The sequence below is a fragment of the Ascaphus truei genome, chromosome 1 (assembly GCF_040206685.1).
Source record: "Ascaphus truei isolate aAscTru1 chromosome 1, aAscTru1.hap1, whole genome shotgun sequence".
Lineage (NCBI taxonomy): Eukaryota > Metazoa > Chordata > Amphibia > Anura > Ascaphidae > Ascaphus > Ascaphus truei.
In genome coordinates, this window is record NC_134483.1 from 55,750,894 (window position 1) to 55,772,908 (window position 22,015).

The following is a 22,015-nucleotide window of genomic DNA, read 5'->3' on the forward strand; positions in this document are numbered from 1 at the left end:
ATAATAACATTTCTTTACATTGTTTACATTATGCTCATGTGGGTTTTTAATTTCAAATAAGTAAATATTAATTACTCTCTCTCTCTCTCTCTCTCTCTCTCTCTCTCTCTCTCTCTCTCTCTCTCTCTCTCTCTCTCTCTCTCTCTCTCTCTCTCTCTCTCTCTCTCTCTCTCTCTCTCTCATGCCACCTTTAGTTATGTTACATGCCACCTTTAGCTATGTTACATGCCACCTTTAGCTATGTTATTCACCTTTAGCTATGTTATTCACCTTTAGCTATTTTATATGCCACCTTTGGCTATGTTATTCACCTTTAGCTATGTTATATGTCACCATTAGCTATGTTATATGTCACCATTAGCTATGTTATATGTCACCTTTAGCTATGTTATATGTCACCTTTAGCTATGTTACATGCCACATTTAGCTATGTTATTCACCTTTAGCTATGTTACATGCCACTTTTAGTTATGTTATTCACCTTTAGCTATGTTACATGCCACCTTTAGCTATGTTATTCACCTTTAGCTATGTTATAGGCCACCTTTAGCTATTTTATATGCCACCTTTAGCTATTTTATATGCCACCTTTAGCTATGTTATTCACCTTTAGCTATTTTATATGCCACCTTTAGCTATGTTATATGTCACCTTTAGCTATGTTATATGCCACCTTTAGCTATGTTATATGCCACCTTTAGATATGTTATATATGTCACCTTTAGATATGTCATATGCCACCTTTAGCTATGTTATATGCCACCTTTAGCTGTGTTATATGCCACCTTTAGATATGTTACATGCCACCTTTAGCTATGTTACATGCCACCTTTAGATATGTTACATGTCACCTTTAGCTATGTTACATGTCACCTTTAGCTATGTTACATGCCACCTTTAGATATGTTACATGCCACCTTTAGCTATGTTACATGCCACCTTTAGCTATGTTACATTCCACCTTTAGATATGTTACATGCCACCTTTAGCTATGTTACATGCCACCTTTAGATATGTTACATGCCACCTTTAGCTATGTTACATGCCACCATTAGCTATGTTACATGCCACCTTTAGCTATGTTACATGCCACCTTTAGCTATGTTACATGTCACCTTTAGCTATGTTACATGTCACCTTTAGCTATGTTACATGCCACCTTTAGCTATGTTACAATTCACCATTAGCTATGTTACATGCCACATTTAGCTATGTTACAGGCCACCTTTAGATATGTTACAGGCCACCTTTAGCTATTTTACATGCCACCTTTAGCTATGTTATATGCCACCTTTAGCTATGTTACATGTCACCTTTAGCTATGTTATATGCCACCTTTAGCTATGTTATACTGTATGTCACCTTTAGCTATGTTATATGCCACCTTTAGCTATGTTATTTGCCACCTTTAGCTATGTTACGTGCCACCTTTAGCTATGTTACATGCCACCTTTAGCTATGTTACATGCCACCTTTAGCTATGTTACATGCCACCTTTAGCTATGTTATATGCCACCTTTAGATATGTTACATGTCACCTTTAGCTATGTTACATGCCACCTTTAGCTATGTTACCTTTAGCTATGTTACATGTCACCTTTAGCTATGTTATATGCCACCTTTAGCTATGTTTTATGTCACCTTTAGCTATGTTATATGCCACCTTTAGCTATGTTATATGTCACCTTTAGCTATGTTTCATGCCACCTTTAGCTATGTTACATGCCACCTTTAGCTATGTTATATGCCACCTTTAGATATGTTATATGCCACCTGTAGATATGTTATATGCCCCCTTTAGCTATGTTATATGCCACCTTTAGCTATGTTATATGCCACCTTTAGCTATGTTATATGCCACCTTTAGCTATGTTATTCACCTTTAGCTATGTTATATGCCACCTTTAGCTATGTTATATGTCACCTTTAGCTATGTTATATGTCACCTTTTGCTATGTTATATGCCACCTTTAGCTATGTTATATGCCACCTTTAGCTATGTTATATGCCACCTTTAGCTATGTTATATGCCACCATTAGCTATGTTATATGCCACCTTTAGCTATGTTCTATGCCACCTTTAGCTATGTTATTCACCTTTAGCTATGTTATATGCCACCTTTAGCTATGTTATTCACCTTTAGCTATGTTATATGCCACCTTTAGCTATGTTATATGCCACCTTTAGCTATGTTACATGCCACCTTTAGATATGTTATATGCCACCTTTAGCTATGTTATATGCCACCTTTAGATATGTTATATGCCACCTTTAGCTATGTTATATGCCACCTTTAGCTATGTTATTCACCTTTAGCTATGTTATATGCCACCTTTAGATATGTTATAGGCCACCTTTAGCTATGTTATATGCCACATTTAGCTATGTTATGTGCCACCTTTAGCTATGTTATATGCCACCTTTAGCTATGTAACATGTCACCTTTAGCTATGTTACATGCCACCTTTAGCTATGTTACATGCCACCTTTAGCTATGTTACATGCCACCTTTAGCTATGTTACATGCCACCTTTAGCTATGTTACATGCCACCTTTAGCTATATTATATGCCACCTTTAGCCATGTTACATGCCACCTTTAGCTATGTTACATGCCACCTTTTGCTATGTTACATGCCACCTTTAGCTATGTTACATGCCACCTTTAGCTATGTTACATGCCACCTTTAGCTATGTTACATGTCACCTTTAGCTATGTTACATGCCACCTTTAGCTATTTTACATGCCACCTTTAGCTATGTTATATGTCACCTTTAGCAATGTTATATGCCACCTTTAACTATGTTACATGCCACCTTTAGATATGTTACATGCCACCTTTAGCTATGTTATATGTCACCTTTAGCTATGTTATATGCCATCTTTAGCTATGTTATATGCCACCTTTAGCTATGTTATATGTCACCTTTAACTATGTTACATGTCACCTTTAGCTATGTTATATGCCACCTTTAGCTATGTTATATGTCATATTTAGATATGTTATATGCCACCTTTAGCTATGTTATATGTCATCTTTAGATATGTTTTAGAAAGGGTAAAACAAAAAATATAGAAGAAAAAAAAATTGGGATCAAGGGGCGGACAGCTGCACCTAAACGCACAACTCCAAAAAATGAAGTGTGCACCAAATTGTCTATGACATGAATCGTCAGCAAGAAGAATACAGCTCAACCCCCTTATAACACTGTGCTTGGGGTCCAAAGAATCACATTGCGTTATAAGCGGATCGCGTTAGAAAGAATGTGCAACTGTATGCATTGTACAATAAAGTATTTAAGATGCCAATAATTGTGTTGTAAAGTATTCATAAATACGAAAATTGGGAACCACGCTTGCATCGCATTATAAGCGGATTTGCGTTGTAACGGATCGCGTTAAATCAGAGTTGATCTCTATATGCCAACTCGGTTTTGTGGGAACATTTTGCGTAATGAACCCAGGAAAAAGTGGTGAATCAAGATAAAGAAGTTTATACATCTCAATGTATACACAGTGCATTACAAAATAAAGGCGTATGTTATAAGGTGGGGTAGCTATTATCACTTAAAAGTGCAATCCCTGTTAGTTGGCAACCCGCCACCCCCCTCCCCAACATATTCAAGATTTTATAAAGTATTTGTCTTCTTTAAACAGATGTAGTCATATCTAAAGAAATCATTTCAGCGTTTTGGTTTCTTTGGAAATTAACGAATATCTTCTCATCAGATCTTCTGCATGGGGACTACTTGTCCAACATCTTTATTTAGGCTCTATCCCCTCATTCCTTCATTAAATGGCCCATAAGGAAAGGAGAGATGTGGAAGAGGTGCTTTGCTTGCGTAAACTCCTGTTCAGCTCAGTGAGTAAAAGACACTGACTAGCACTGAGAGTTTGAAGCAGGCGAGCCTGGTTCAATTCCCGGTGTCCTTGTGACCTTGGGCAAGTCACTTTATCTCCCTGTGCCTCAGGCACCAAAAAACATAGATTGTAAGCTCCACAGGGCAGGGATCTGTGCCTGCAAAATGTCTCTGTAAAGCACAACGTATAACTAGCAGCGCTATACAAAAACATGCTATTATTATTATTATCATCAAACCCCCTCTAAACTCTCAGCTCACCATGTTTACAAACTAACGTAAAAAATATCTTTGTGTCTTACTTTTATTTTTTCTTAAAAAGGTGTCACCTAGATGTAACTTTTTTTTAAAAGTAATTGTCATTGGTTCATTTTCATTCTGTTACAGCCGACACCTCTCGTAATGGTCATTCAAGTTAATGAGCCTTAATGAGCAGTGATGGTGGCTGCATAGCACTGTAACTATACTCCAAAAGCTCATTAGTGACAAATAGCCGGAAACCAGCATAGGAAATTCTAATCTCTATAAAAAAATAGCACATCTGGTGGGTAATTTATCAAAGTTTCCCTACTGCAAACCCTGGGCAAAAAAAGGGCACCACAAAAACATTCCCATTTATACAGTACCAACATTTCCCCCAGTTGGTAGACTTTGATAAAAGACCAACTTTATTTTCCAGTACTTTTTGTTCCAATACACGCAGACTTGTTATATATAACATTTGCAGTGCAGACTGGTGTTGCTTGTCTTTGATATTTGTGGCTTCTCACAGAACCAGCACACATTTATTTGTCTTGCAGGAATTGTACATTTCCCCGAACTCTTGGTGTTATGTATCGGACACCTGTGCAACATTATTTCAACAACAATGTTTCACCCAAACCAGCTAAAATAGTGACACATTGCATAAACGAAAACAGAGAAAAGAATTTCACTTTAAGATGCATTTTTGCCTAGGATTTTTTTTTTGCACGAGGTGGGAAGCAGGGGGTCTTCGGAGCTAAACTGCCTTAATTTTTAGCTTACGGACCCCTTGTTTCCCAAGATACTTACCTCTGCAGGTCAGGCCGATAGCAGCCGGGCGAGCAATTTGCTGTTTAAAGATCCTGTGTCACACGGGTCAATAATAAGTCTAAAGACGTTTAAACATGCAGGAGATACCAGCATGACCTTCGGAGGTAAGTATTACAGAAAGCAGGCGCTCCACGGAGCTGCAATTAACTTGGTTGAGGTCCAAAGACCAAATGATTCCCACCATGGGGCATTCAAATTTTTTTGGAAGGCAATGCTCCTTTATATAGAGGCATTTAAATTTAGATTTAAACATAGTGTTGTCTTCTTTCATAGTTTGTGTTAGTATTAAAATACTGTAATTGATTTCTATAGTGCAAAGATAATATCCCATAGATTTAACTTTTCCACTAAATTACCCTACAAATCACAAGGACCACACTGACTGTGACATTGTTCTAAAAAGAAGACTAGATACTTTGGGGGATATTTATCAAGTGTTGTAACTGAAACAAGTTTGGAGTATTTCTCCTAATGACGCAGATAGCACCATTTTAGATTTGGCATCACACTTGCGTCCATGAACTGTGTGTTGTATCTGCTGGTCTCCTTCTGTCAGCTAGCAATGTGAGCAGTGGTTTTGGAGCAGTTAGGGGAGGTGTTTTTTTTGAGTAACCAATATAATGGAGCAGGATTGCGTTAGTTCAAAGTGCCAGATCTGAGGCGGCATTAACCTTTCTCGCTCAGTGCCAGGTGTGAGCAGCTCGAAGAACTAGCTTCGTCCCTAAGGAACAGAAGCAAAGGCCAAGAACACTTGTAGTTAGCCACCGAGATTTAGTAATGATATTACCAACCTTTCTAGAACATATTATAAGTCCCACCTCTCAAATCAATTGTTTCTTAATTACAGGGTATATGAAAATGCACAAATGAGGGTCATTTTTATGGATATATTGATGTTCTGCCTCAGTCCATTAATTAAGAGAAATGTATAAATATACAGATATCTTTACTTTTACAGCACTGCCCATGTACATAGCGCTTCACAGCAGTAATACACGTGACATGCATAATAAATAAGGGAAAAGCTGCTTATTAATACAGCAGAATGCCCTGTGTTTTAAGAAAATGCACATGCCCCTACAAACCCCTGCTCTTAAGGAGACACCAGCAATTCCTAGTTATTAAATATCTCCATTATAAATGAATGAGTTATGTAAATATCACCATAGCTACAATTTATCTTTGTATGTCTATCTGATTTCTTTAACTTTTTAATCTTCATTTCAGTAGGTAACTACCTGAAGGACCCTGTGACTCGGGGGTGCTCAACTCCAGTTCTCAAGCCCCCTTTACAAGTCTGGATGTCCCTGCTTCAGCACAGGTCAAAGATTGAGCCTGTGGTTGAGCCACCTGTGCTCAAGCAGCGACTGATTGTGCCACCTGTGCTGAAGCAGGGACTGATTGAGCCACCTGTGCTGAAGCTGGGATATCCTGAAAACCTGACCTGTTGGGGGGGGGGGGGGGCGGAGGGGGTGAGGGCCTTGATAATTGACGTTGGACACCCCCTGCTGTAACTTACTATATATGTATTAAGTTTTCCTTGTTTCCATTTGCACTTTTCTCAAATGTAATATTTTATCGCTGGCTTTCATATTCTTGAGAACTTTTCATGTTGCCAAAGTATTACTGACAGAAAGTAGTGAAAGGTGCAATATCAGTTTACAAGATTAGTTTTTGATGGGAACTGCACCCATTAGATATTATTTTACATATTGCTTTTCTTTCTGTGCACAGCTCATGAACGAGGCACCAAACATGAAAAAAAGACACTGAAACGCTCCTGAAATATACATTACAACGACAGGCAGGAAAACGTTGCAAAAGATAAAGCCGGTCATGTCAGCGAATTCATATTTAGTGCACAGAAACATGATAACAAATAAAAGCATGAAATATAAAGCAAGTGAAACAGCTGTCAAGTTATTTTGTGCGCTACGTGGATAAATTACATACAACAAAATACAACATTGTTACTAGACAGAATTACTGTAGTAGGTTGAGTGATCGAGCTGAAAGAAAAAGTGTGTGTGTGTGTCACTTATACAATACATTTAGTTTAGGCCCAGTCCGTGGTAAAAGCAAGTACTGTAAACAACACATTGAATTCAAGTTTTCTACTAGGTTATACACCCTTTGCGAACATATTGCCCAATGTAACAGTCGTAATGCCCAAATATTTGAAGTGTCTTAAGTAAGGATGAAATAGGACTGCATAAACCTGGGGAAAAATATGAAATTATTTTCTTACGCTTACACGAAATGGAACGCATTTTTATGAAACACAAGCATCTGCAATACTGATTAAAGCTGCAGACCAAGCAACATCCTACATGTGTGTTTTTTATTAATAAATCAGGTCTGTACTATGAGAAAATACTTGTAGGCTTTTTAAAAAAAACAACAACTCTGAATTACATTTTTTGTGTTAAAATGTAACAAGCCTTTTTTTGTTTCTATAGCAACCATTTACAAAGTCACAGATACTGAGTAAATACTTTAGTGAGCAACCGAGTCGAATCTTCGCCGATCGATCACAAGAGAACGGATCGATCAACAACATAGCTAAATACTTATCATTGTGTGGATTGTATTGATGCACATATTAAAGGCGGAGGACGGACGTCAGCTTGGACTGCTGCTTTAATAGACAGAGTAACAGCTAATTATCACTGTCTTCTACTGCAAAACGGGAGCAGTACTTATGGGAAAAAATACCACCACATTTACCAAAGAAATATATATATAAAGTGAGACAGCACTCAGGTGAATGAAAATAAATGTATTAAATACAGCACATAACTCCAACGTTTCGATCCCACAGGGGAATCTTCCTCAGGGGGGTGCACCCCGCTGAGGAAGATCCCACAGGGGGATCGAAACGTTTGAGTTATGTGCTGTATTTAATACATTTATTTTCATTCACCTGAGTGCTGTCTCCTTTTTGCTGCTATACGGTAATGTATACTTTTATTATTTCTATGGGACATGCACCTATTCATTATTGAATTTATATTGGAGTGCCAGTGATTCTTTATCACACACATATATATATATATATCACACACATTCTTTATCACACACATATATATATATATATATATATAATCTATATATATATATATATATATATATATATATATATATATATAATATGAAGCACTTCAAACCTATCCATGCATTAAATCTCATCATCGGTGTCTCTGTATGTTTTTTATACATGCTACTGAGACCTACTAGCAGCAGGTACGCCCCCTTAGCGCCATCAACATATGTTACTAATACACAATTATCCATTGATTGTAGTTGTTGTGATGCTGCTTAGCAACATTGGCTACTTAAGGAAGTCACTGCCACTACAGGGTCATCCTCTGATGAAGTCACGGCACGTGACGAAACGCGTCAGGACGTAGCGACGCATGCACTGACGTCACCATACGACAGCCCATGAGGAAGTCTCTGCACGTTTACAACTGTACACATTTACAACTGTGATCCCCTGACGGTCTCCGGATATACTCTCCATCGCGAGAGACAGGACGCCCCTCCAACCCGGCACAAGCAACGTGTGGTATGGAGTAGCTCCAGCGGGTTCCTATCCAGGCTCTCTGCAGCTCTAATCCGGAGTATCGGTGTCTCATTGGGACACTGTTATAGTGCATTATTGCCCTACATTCATCTCACATTTGACTGAGAATATTATTCAACTGTACTTTTAGCTCTTCTCGCCCTACAGTGTTATTTCTCAACATCTATGCATTGCTCCACATGTACCAGGAAATAGGGGATGGGGGGGGGGGGGGGGGGGAGCTGGGGGGGCATCTCCTCTTACAGAAGTAAAAGTGAATAGAAAAAGACAGGACCAGCATGTTGATAACTCTGGTGTTGTTTCTCTTACATCTGTATTCCAGTTTTGTAGCTGGCACATTTTGAAACAGAACTCCACATGTGAGATATATTTCTGTATGGATAAAGGTAAAGACATGTAACGGGACCTATGTGTCAACGTAAAGGCGAGTGAGCTGGGGTGCAACGCAGCTTGTTTGGCTCCCGGTTGAAACAGATGTAGGAAACGTGTTAAGCCGGTTTCTTACACTTGCACATGAGAGGCATTGGTGCAAAGGAAATGGGCAAAATAACACAGATACGAAGAGTTTGATACATCGGATTATAAAATGTGCAACGTCTTCTACTGACGTTCCCTACACTTCAAGCTGGTGCACACAGAGCAAAGACTGGAGCAAAGCACCTTTATACATTGACACAAATATAAGCAAGACGACAATAACCTCCTGCTTTCCACAAAAATGGCCTATGTATTAAGAAGCAGGGTAAAATACAGTTAACAAGGCGTCAACTTGCCTTGGGAGTGAACGCATTGTTGACTGGACATTACCCATTTCTTATAACACTAGGAAGAGGATACAAGAAAGATACAGTGTTACTCACACTCTGCAGACTACCTGACATTAAGAGGGCAGATGAGGAGAGTAGACTAAATGACCATGGGGGTTGAATTATGTTGCCTTCAGAAGTTGTAGCCTTGGTTAAAATGTATTCACAAGCCTGTGAAAATATTGTTTTCTTAACTGATAAAAGAAGGATATTTTTATTGACTTGTAGGCTATTGACAGACTTCTGCCATTGGGTGATGTGACAACATGGTGTTCCCTATCTGCAGGGCAGAATGAGGTTTCAATGGGTAGGGGGTAATATGCGGTATATCCTGTGTTTCAAGACCCCTGAAATATATTGTTTGACAATACAGGAAATGTAACTTATCAGAGCCTAGGAGTGATACTAATTAGGCTGTGCTTATAGTGCTGGCGACGGCGACAGCGACGCAACGTCGCGGCAAAACAAATGCATTGCCGCCATCGCGTGCGCTTATAGTAAGCGCGACACGATGGCGCGATGGATTTGTTGCGATTGCTGGAAGTAATCTCTATTTGATTTTCCAGCGACCGTCACCTAACCGTCGCCATCGCCATCACTATAAGCGTAGCCAATGGTGCAATCCAAGTCAGTTTTACTTTTGCTGATGTTTCTAAGTATACTTGCTTCATACCAGGGTGATTAGCATTAAAAACAGGAAACAGTTGCGTCAAACTAATTCCCTTAAATAAACAGTATATTGTTTCTCAACACCCTCACTGGCAGAGGATAGCAATGCGTTGCCAGCCCCTTTGGTTACTATGGTATCAATAGCCTCGAGGCAAGAATGATGACGACTGCTTTATTTTAGCACCTGCTGCATTTTTAAACCACTGAGAAACAATTACCTTTCATTGTTCATAGAATGTATTTATTGCTTTAGGATTTACTTCTGCTCAGAATATTAAATATACTGTAGAACTACTTTCAAAACAGTTTACAATGCACACAATACTGCACTTATCTAAGCAGCACTACCCAAAGACCTTAGAGCTATTGGAATTAATATTGATGTGTTAAACCATATATTTGAAGCATTTGTGTAATACATGATCCATTTAATAACATATTTACTTAAAGGAACTAAGCAAAATGCAATAAATCAACTACTAAATCATAAAATGAGTTGTTGTACCTCAGTTAAACATTTTTGGTAACACTTCTACCAATATTGGCGAATTAAACAAAACACATTAGGAGGCTATTTATTAGCTTCTGTCAGCTGCAAAAGAGGGACAATACTGGTGCCTAACACTGCACCGAATGTATCCCAAAAAATAACCCCTCTGCTTTTTTATTTTATTTTTACTTTGATAAATTATGTGCACATATATTTCAGCTGGGAATCTTTGATAAATAATTCCCAAAGGGGCCTAAACTGGGGAGCAAGAACACAATAACATTTGATGAGCCTTTGCTGTAAGATCAACCATTTTGTAATTGTAAGCAGAAAAAGATTAAGATCTTTATTCACATCCCATTTTGACAAAGAGAGCTGCTTCATTTTACATCAGTTCTATCTATAAAGTTACGGGGTTATATTGTCCTTACCATTATGCTCTCCAATTGTTGCTCCCATATTTCAACCTTTAAACACTCTCATTTGAATCCACATTCCTTGCAGGTGATATTAATAATATCCATTAATAGACAATGAACTGCTTTCTTGCTACAGTATATGTAGTCGTGCAAAGCGTTCAAGATCTTAAGTTACAAGTCTATTTTCAGAAGCCTTGTGAGATCTAGATAGCTAGTGCACAATTAGATACATGATGAACTCTCCTGTTGACACATTAAATGGTACTGTATCTACATTTCTTCAGGAATTATAGCTATGAGAAGTCTGTTTATCACTGGTCTTTGATACTTGGTTTCATAATATTCTAATTTTTGTACATTGGGGGTAAAGTGAACGTTCGACAAGTCAGGTCATTTTATATTTACAATGGCATGTTATTCTTACAGCGTAACGAATGTGCGGCAATTTGAACAGTGTTCAATGGGTAGTAGCCATTCACTGTACCTCAGATGTGTGTAATACAAAAGCAAGGAAAACAACAATGGTTAACTTGAACTTACACTTTTTCTTAACTGTCATCTATTGTTTTCCCCATTAAAAGATGGATCCAGAATAATTGGATAATGAAACTTACCATATCCTTTTGTACTTTTAATTCGTTCGAGGTCAACAAAAGGTGGCCTGGAAGGCTTCTGAGGTGCAGGACCTAATTTAAACAAAGGTTGAAGAGGTTTCCTCTTTGGCTCAGACGGATCTTTCTCTTCCTTTAATTTGTCCAGGAAACTGGGCCCTTGGTCTGCTATAAATTTAGGTTGCAGTCTTGGGAATTTGGTTGCGACGGGTCTAGAGTTGTTATCATCTTGCTTTAATTTGTTCATGAAATCTTTTCCCACATTATGTGGCTTTGTGCCTTCAACATTCTCTTCCAGGTTTTGCTTAAAAAATGGACTTTGAATGGATTTTACTCCTGATGTTGATGCTGACTTTAATGTCACTCCAAGAAAAGATGGGGGTGAAGGACTTGATGCCTCATTACCTTCGGTCGATTCCTTTGTCGATTTGAATGGTTTGACATCTTGAGAACTTGAATATGTTTTTGGCACAAAAGCATTTTTCTTAAAATTGTTTTCACTGGAACATACATTTAGATTTAAAGAAGGCTTTGGCCCTACAGCTATTTTGGGGGGGAACGTAGGCTTGGATTCATTCTCTTTTGTGACAATGACTCCCCTTAGGGCAGATGGTTTGGGAAATGTGAGTTTTTCTTCATTTTCCTGTTGCTCAGGCTGAAGTGATGGCTTAATTCCTGCAATCTTATGTTCATATTGTTGGGAGCTATTACCAATATAAGGCTTAGTCCCTGTTGGTTTTGGAAATAATACTTTTGGCTCTTCTTTATGCAGATCAGAAGGCTTAAACCCAGATGGTTTGGGAAATACACCTCTTCCGTCTGTTTCCTTGTTAGGCGCATGAAAAGAGCTACCAAGTCTATTCACACCTACACTGGGCTTTGGAAAGGAAGGTTTAACTTGTTCTGGTAAAGGTTTCAATCCTCTTGGAAGTTTGGGAGATTCAGGTTTCTTGGGTGAAGTAACCCCGGATGCAGAATGTGTTGTTGTTGCGTTGGTGAGTTTCTCAAGTGCAGCTTTTCTAGCTTGTATTCCCACCTTTGGAACAGGGCGACCTGGTGTATTGAAAGGGGGGTTGCTCTCCAAATCCTCCATCGGGCTGGGCACTGGGTTAAATTTTGCTGCAAGTGACTTCACATTTGTATTTCTTGCCTACAAACAGAATGCAAAAAAAGAGCTGAAGTGAGAAATGTTGCAGTGTGCACATACACAGCTATATCAAACGTTTCCTGGTTTGAGGCTTGCAACAGAGCTGATTGGATATAAGATATTGTAACATATATCCTCCTCTATGGCTATTTTTTTTTTTTTTACTCTGTCATGGTTACAAATCTATCAGTTTTTTTTTTTTTAGTTTTAACACAATTTTGTTAATCTGCAGTATAACTGCTTTGACATGAAAAGCAACTCTACTTTTCATCTTTTATGTTTTCTGACGAAGATAGAAAAATCTAATTGCACAGGCTAGGATCTTTCCAATGAGGGGAACACAAACATACTAACAGATTCAGAGTCATATTGTAAAATAATGAATATGTCTGTGTTGAGGCATTTATATTCTATGGCTGAATCACATTATGGGATCCCAGATGCAACAGTATAATGCAAAGTTACATAGTTACAGAGTAGATGAGGTAGAAAAAAGACATAGGTCCATCAAGTTCAACCTATGCTAAATTGTTAACAGGAAAGTAAGGGGACTGGCTAAGTCACAAGAGGTAATCCTTGGATTCAAACCTAGGCTCACTCATCAGTGCTGTGCTCTTCACAATCTCCCTTCTTCTACGCTTAGAAATTAGAATGAAATTAAACTAATTAGGAACCTTTGCATTGCTATAAAATTCTAAAGTATAAAAAAATTCTTAAGTGGCAACAAACTATAAAACAACAATAATAAGGGCAAATTCTGCTTGGACAAAGGTGAACTAAGGACAGTATTGTTATAGTAATTATAATAATAACAATTGCTTGTTCGTGTATAGTGCTGCTAGTTTTATGTAGCACTTTACAGAGACAATTTGTAGAAACAGTCCCTGCCAAGTGGAGCTTACAATCTATCTTTTTGGTGCCTGAGGCGCAGGGAGATGGGGTGACTTGCTCAAGGTCACAAGCTGCGAATTGAACAGGCCCCCCTGATTCAAGCTCCGTGCCAGAGTCAGTGTTGTTACTAACTGAGCCACTCCTTCAGCCCTCTTATAAAGCCTTTATTAGGCCGCAGGCATGGTCAGCACTTAGCCGCTGACCCGCGCGGAGCCACGCTGAGGCAGCGGACTTACCCCCGGCACCCTTTATGAGGGCGGCTTTAGGGGGCGCTTGAAGCGTGCGGAGGAGACATTTCAATTTAAGTTTTGGCACTGAGGGGAGCGGAGGGCCGGTCACGTGAGCGGTTCGCCCAATGAGGGCGAACCAGCTCCGTGACGTCACTGGCCCGCCCCCAGACACGCCCCCGGACGGCGCGCGCACTAAGGCCCCAGCCTCCGCGCGCCTCCGCACAGCTGCAGTCTCTATGGACTCAGCCTTACTCAAACATTAACATAAGTAGCTTGTAAACTTCAATTGGACCTGGAGAAAATGGAAACAGGTTACAAATAATTTAAACAGTTAATATAAGGGCTATTTAATCTTTCCAGAGAAGCTGCTTAAACTGATGAGTAGTTAACATTTTTTTACCTTCTACCTGGGACTGCTCTATCAATAGACCTTTAAGCTTATTAAAGGCTGATGGGAATTATTTATTAATTTTTTCCTATATTTGAAACTTTATGTTGTGTAAATGACTATAAGTAGGTAATAGCGATTTGCGACGTTTGAAATCTTATATCATGTTTATATTTTAGTTTATGTAGCCAGGTCCCCTTTGGCTCCTCGGTTCACCATTGAGAAGGCAGAAAGGCAGGAAGGCCCTCTAGAGGTCGCGCAGGCGCAGTTAAGCATAGCGTCGGCCATTACAGCTTCGCACAGGCGCAGTAAAGATAGCGCACGCGGTCCCAATGTTAAAGTGGTCCTGAGTGGACTACAATTCCCAGCAGCCTCTGGGGACTGCCCTTTCACCCACATCACGTGCAGCCCGCCAGCAAATAGGGTTTGCAGCTTCTCCTGTGGGAGAAGGATACAATGTTGCAGGGACCACGGTAGGCAGTTGGAGCTGGGAGAAGGAAGGGCGAGGGTGTGTAAGGCTCTTACACTAGGCCAGGTTACCCCCAGGCCCCAGGTAGGTCCCACTCCCCACTAGGTTAGTGGGTAAGTTCTTAGGGAAGGCCCCTTAGGTAGGGGACCCTGCCCTTAGGTGTGTGTAAGTCTTGTCAGTGACACAGCTGCAGTGCTGTGTGCTCTGACAAGAAGAGACAGTGTGGCTTTCTAGTGCAGCTGCAGCAGTTATTTGGCTGTGTCAGTGAGAGGCCCCTCATAGGAAGAAGGGGGGTTGCTTTCTAGTTATACAGTATGTGAATATCACCAGTGCCAGTTGCACGTGGTGAGCTGCCAGAGTCTGGGATCAGACAGAAGCTACCGGAAGAGATCTTCTGCATGCAGGAGCTAGGGTAGAGGTATACCCCAGGGCCCAGTTAGTCCCCGGAGACACTGCAGAGGGAAGCTGTATGTGATAGGGACTGCCTTAAGACAGGGACTCCTTCACATACTCAGAGAAAGAGGAAGAGACATGCTGCAGGACAGTGCCTGAATGCCGTGCAGCCTGAGTGCAGAAAGAGTATCCATTCCTGCAGAGAGCAGCGCAGTGTGGCATGGGATCACTGTGCGGTGTTGCTGAGTCCAAGGATTATCCTGATCAGGAGCAGTGACCAGGGAGGTAGTAGAATAAGTGCACCACCGGGAAACAACACAGGGAAGCGCTATCCCTCACACTCACATTGGTCTTTATTGTTGTGGACACTCAAGGGAGTGAGGGGGATGTGATGATGGACATGTGGGTGAGGGGATGGTATGCATTCAGGGTGATGCAATGTTATTCATATGATGTATTGATGTTATGCAAAGAGAGTTTCATTGAAGTTATCGTTCATGCTCAGTAGATACTGTTTATTCACATTGTGTGTATTTACTGTATGGTTGTTCTGGTGAGGGCACAATCCCACCACGTTGGGATCCCTCATCAGTGGAGGCACTGCACCGAGTGTAAGTATAGACCCCAGGTTCCCCATGGCAGATGCTCAGCTCTCGTGGTTGCCAACAGGTACCGCACCACACTGATAAGTAGTCAGATACACCTACCCACCCCAATCTCACTTAGGGTGGAGGAAAGAGGGCTACATTTACATACCTAAGAAAATCTCCAAGCGCAGTGATATATTAATGTCAGGGTTATTAAAGCCTTTCATGGTACTTTAGTACATTTCTATTAGGTTGACACCAACTTTGATATTATAATAAAAGGTCAGCTTACTGTGGTTAAAGTAACGTTTGAAGTTCCTAACTTTGTGAAAATAAACATGCTGAAATGGAAAGCTGGGCATGACTGCAGAGTGCAGACACTGCAAAACCTACCTCCGCATTATGAGTTACTGACAAACATTCGTGCAGTGATCCTAATAATTACAGCTACTGGCCCTAATGTCTGAGAAAACATCTTCTTATCCCCTCCAAAGCAACTAACTCCAGGTTCACAGTGCGATAATCATCATGTCCTCGGTCTGGAACGATCCCCATTTGCTCTAGTGTCCGAAACATTAGTATAATGCTCTAAGGAAGAAGTCTGGACTGGATCATTAATCATTATCACATTGTGTGTTAGTGGCAGGTATGAGACCATTAGAGCAACCCCTGCTACAGGAAAGGACTCCCATGTTGGTTACTGTGGGTTACAAAGGAAGTGGTTTCTAAAGCATACAGTATAGATACACAGGAAGTTGTGTCTATTCTGCTCTGCTACACAACATTTACATATGTAGCACATGTATCCCCACCCTCTGTGAGATTATGTGACTACGGTGTGCGTATGGTGCAATACATGCGGCTCACAGGAGGTCTGGGCCTCCGCTGCAGGGAGCCTGGGGTGTATCCTGGAACAATGTTCGTCAGCGCCTCCACCTGTAACTTATTATACAATGTGGAATTGCCCGTTACAGGACCTAAATATATATATATATATATATATATATATATACACAGTGTTCGACAAACCTATACATTTGCTCGCCCCGGGCGAGTGGATTTAACATCGTGGCGAGCTCCTATTGGCCCAAGCAGCACACGTGTGGTACTAGGTGGCGAGTAGATTTTTTTGTTTGGCGAGTAGATTTTTTGGTGATTTGTCGACCACTGTATATATATATATATATATATATATATATATATATATATATATATATATATATATATATATACATATATGCTCACACAATAACCACACTGGGTAACATAAAATAACAGTTTACTATCGCACTATAGTATGGCTACTGGTTACAGCTACCCTCCAGCCTCACACGGCCGCAACCACCCACCAACGACCCTTGTCCACAGTCCCCACATGAGACTGTCCCCTGATGAGGTCCCCGGGCACTAAACCACCCTAGTGTCCACAAGGATATAGCCCCACCCTTTATATGTGGTCAGCGCTGCCACTATACTGTGTGTGTTGGTGCACTTTTGAGGAAGATACCTGCCGGGTGGGTCCACACCCGGGCACGCTGATGCTGTCTTGAGGATGATGGAATCCACGGATCTGGTGCCGCAACCCGCCTCTACGTTGAGTGGGTCCCGCATGGATGGTACCACCTTTAGGAATGTCTGTATAATAGGTGTCTGGTCCCAGACCACCTGTGAACGGGAGACCACCGTGTTCTGTCGGTGTCCCTCACTTTTGCCGGTCCTACAGGGCCGTGGCCCTATCCTATGGGCCGGTCCCTGCAGCAACCACAACTTGAGGGGAGTTGGGGCCTAGCTTAGGCCTAAGAGGGGGTCTCTGGCCTAGTGCAGCGGCCACACCCTACCCTTATCATGTCCCAGCACCGACTGACGTGCGGTCTAAGCACGTGAAAAATGTCTCCTCTTCTTGTAGGAAATTTTGACAACCCTATTTAAGGCTCATGGGACTTGTAGTCCCTGCACGGAGCCTTCCCTATAATGGCCGCCGCTATGGATGCTACTGCACATGCGGACCTCAGGCAACCCGGTCGCCGCTCCAGCTCCACACCACATGCGCCCTGCTGCTGCCTCTCCCTGACTGCTATCCGCCAACACCCGTAGGCAATGCAGAGGTAAGGGGAATTAGACTAGGAGCCCAAGGGGGACTGGGGCTACACATAAAATGTGGACCGCGCAAAGAAAGTGCTCCTATTTTGTGCACGTACACTGGCGACACACTTTATTCGAGCTCGGCTAGTCCCACGAATTCGGGTATACCCGGGTGTATTGAGGTTTGTGACTGTTTTCTGCCCGAGTGCATTGGGTTATTTTCCAGGCAGGGATTGAAGCATTTTATTCCCGCTGGCTGCAATACTGCACAGTATATATATATATATATATATACTGCATTACAATTCATGAATTTATGCCATCTGGTAGACACGCGAAGCATTGCAGCCTATTAAATCCTAATCATTATCATTTAACAGATCAGCCGCCCGTCAGCCAGGCATGAACCCAGGCTGGGAAGGCAAACGCAACGGGGCTTGTCAGAGGTCAGGAGCGGCGCATTCCAGGTATCTGCCAGGTACATACTGGGTATTTGCTCGAATAAAGTGTGTCGGTGCAGTAACAGTGATTTATGCAAATAATAAAATAACGCTAAAATATTTTGCCCTTGCAGTTAGATGGAGACCAATTTGATAAATTCTCACAAAGTCACTGTTAGATTTGTGCGTGTTATTTTTTAACACTTCATGCCACTGGGCTTCTTGTACATTTTATTAAGCCGAAAGCAACGGCTCTGTGATTTAAACCCTAATATTGTTCCCCTAAAAGTCTCAGTGTTAACTCCTTTGCTGGAGAAGCTCACAGTGTGTTGTTGAACATTCATCCCTGGAGCTCCGTGCATTTGTGTTACATATACACAATCATACGTCACAGACTTGAAACAACCTTATGCTTAATGTACATGTGAGGCAATAGCAGTTCTTCCTCTTACCCCATTACACAAAGCTATTGTTTTCTCACTGCACTTTGTTATCTTATTATTCTCATACTGTACCAAATACTAGGTTACGACCTGGTATGGTATCAAGAAAGCTACAATAAAATAAGTAAAATCCTAAGGCACTTGAATTGCCTTTACTGTACTTACACATACTAAAGGAAATGATATACTGTATATGAACACCAGTTACATGTTAATGTGAAAAGTCATTTTGAGGGAAGTTAGGTTTTCTAAACGCACTTCCTGATTTCAACAGAGCAGATATGCTTACTAAATTCTCACAGCCATTCTGTGAAAAAAACATTTACTGCTGCATCAGGTTAGCAGCATTTACTGCTGCATTGTACTGCAAAAATCTTCTACATAAGCGTAAATAAGCAGGACTGGCGTGATGGTGCTGCTATTGGTGCCACTGCCACAGCAGTAATACTCGTGAAATAATAATATAACACAAAATCGGAATAAGCGCTTCAGACATAAAACTAATATTATGAAGTTAACGGTAATAATTCAGAGGCCTTAAACATTAATCTACCCCACTGAAACAGTAAAATGTATAACAATAAACTTTGACTTCAAATGGCAAAGGGACCTTTTCTAGGTGTTAAGATAACCCCCACTTACAGTATGGTTAACTATCCTTATATGTATAAAAAAAATGAAAAAGGATCTCGAAGCCTGGTCTAAGTATTCCATATCTTGGATAGGACGTATCTACTCAGTCAAAATGACATTACTGCCCAGGATTCTATTTCTTTTCAGGTCACTGCTTATCCCTCTGATTAAGGGAGACTTAAAGTCGCTACAACAAAAGATACAGAGCATATGGGGTGGTAAAAACGCTAGAGTCAGCCGACAAATTGTATCAATCCCCAAATCCGTGGGGGGGGGGGGGGGGGCTGGGAGTGTCAATTCTCCAACAGTATAACAGGGTGGAGCAATTGATCCAAACCAGCCTTTGACATACAACAGAGTGCATAATCAGATGGGTAGACATAGACAAATCTAATGCAACCCCAGTAAAACTAGACAATAAACTCTGGCTAAGCCCAAAAGAAAGATTATTACAAATCGCCAACACTCCCTACTATTATTCACTTCTTAAGCATATGGGAAATCCCCACTATAAAGATGACCACACCAACTATCAACAAGACACCCCTGTTCGACAATCCAGCCTTTCCACCAGATTTGTCCACAAACCAATTTAAATGGTGGATGACAAAGGGTCTCATACGAATTGGAAATATCTTAGACAGAAACCGGATAAAATAATTTCATTCATTAAAAGAAATCCATCAAATACAGTACTTCCCACCAACCTATACAGATATTTACAGATTAACATTTAATTTTAAAGGACCCTTCCTATACAGTACTCCAGCAGTACCGTATACGAAAATATTTGCAAGGACAACCCAATGTTCAAAGGTCTGATCTCAACGCTATAGTAAGAACTACTTACCCATTATACAAACACAAATATGTCTTATATTAAACAATGGGACAAAGACCTGGGAAAACCTCTTGAGTCTGAAGATTGGAAAGAGATTTGGGAGACAATATCACCTATCTCTATCAATGCCACTATAAAAGAGAACAGTTACAAACTACTTTATATGTGGTATCTCACCCCCTACAAACTTCATAAAATATATCCTGACCTCATCACAGTGTTTTCGAAATTGTGGAATGCAGGGCACTTTCTTTCATATCTGGTGGGAATGTCCCTGACTAAAAACTCTGTGGACCCAACTGTTCCAACTTATTTTTACAATGAGTAAAACAATACGTATTTACTACAGATAACAATTCATCCAAACCCAGCTTTAGCTTTACTTAATAAGCGACCTCAAAACATTACCAAAGTAGAACACAAATTTATGACACACATTCTTTCAGCAACCAGATGCTGTATTGCCTTTAACTGGAAACAACCAGCTCCAGTAATGATCGCAATTAAAAATATTTTTTTTTTTTGTACACTGCACACACTCTCACTGCACACACTGCACACACACTGCTCACTGCACACACACTGACACACACTGCACACACACTGCACACACACTGCACACACACTGCTCGTTGTTCACACTGCACACTGCGCACAAACTGCTCATTGCTCACACTGCACACACTGCACACTGCACACACACTGCTCACACTGACACACACTGCACACTGCACACACACTGCTCATTGCTCACACTGCGCACACTGCACACTGCACACACACTGCACATTGCTCACACTGCACACTGCACACACACTGCTCATTGCTCACACTACACACACTGCTCACACTGACACACTGCACACACACTGCTCATTGCTCACACTGCACACACTGCACACTGCACACACACTGCTCATTGCTCACACTGCACACACAGGAGGAGGAGAATTTTTTTTTTTGCACACTGCACACACTCCCAGCACTCACTGCACACACACTCACTTCACACACACTCACTGCACACACACTCACTGCACACAGCTCTCACAATACACTCACATGTCAGCAGCCCACCCCCCCTCACATGTCAGCAGCCCACCAGCCCGTTTTTCACATGTCAGCAGCCCACCAGCCCGTTTTTCACATGTCAGCAGCCCACCAGCCCGTTTTTCACATGTCAGCAGCCCGTTTTTCACATGTCAGCAGCCCCCGTTTTTCACATGTCAGCAGCTCCCGTTTTTCACATGTCAGCAGAACCCGTTTTTCACACACACACACACACACACACACACACACACACACACACACACACACACACACACACACACACACACACACACACACACACACACACACACACACACACACACACACACACACACACACACACACACCACACCTCTTGTAGCAGCAGCAGATCTGGCTGGGAGGACACATGCTGCAGTAGCAGATCTGGTAGGAAATACACTCAGACACGCTGCAGTAGCAGATCTGGCTGGGAAGACACAGACACACGTTGCCGCGCACCGCAAAACCAGGGCGCTGGGAGGGAGAGGGAGGAGGGATGAATCACCGCCATTTTTTAAAAACTTTTTATTTATTTAATTAACTTTCTTCCCTCCTCACTCCCTCCCTCCCGATCAGGCGCGCGGTGGCCATTTAAAAAAAAAATTAGCGCGACCCCGTTACTAACGAGGTGGTCTCGGGGTGGACCCCGAGGACCGCGTTATAACGGGGTTTACCGTTATGGTATGGTATTCGAAAAGATAACTGCATTTCTCAATGATAATATCAATAATTTCCAGAGGGCATGGGATCCATGGTTCTCAGTGGAAAATTCCCTCACCCACAATAGAAATCTACTAACTCTCTAAGGCCTCGTTCAGGGTGCAGGCTTCGGAGGGAGGGCGTGCTGCCGTGCGAGCTGCCGTGGGACACAATGTATTCAAATT

The 22,015-nt window shown here is 41.3% G+C and overlaps 1 protein-coding gene across 3 annotated transcripts in view; it reads right to left on the reverse strand.

Annotated features, from left to right (window-relative positions):
* FYB1 (FYN binding protein 1) overlaps positions 1–22,015 on the reverse strand; it is a 159,734-nt gene that overhangs the window by 66,963 nt on the left and 70,756 nt on the right. For all 3 annotated transcript variants that reach the window (XM_075588557.1, XM_075588566.1, XM_075588561.1), the window contains exon 2: positions 11,520–12,666. In XM_075588557.1, the coding sequence (XP_075444672.1) occupies positions 11,520–12,666 (1,147 nt within the window). The remainder of the gene's footprint in view (positions 1–11,519; positions 12,667–22,015) is intronic.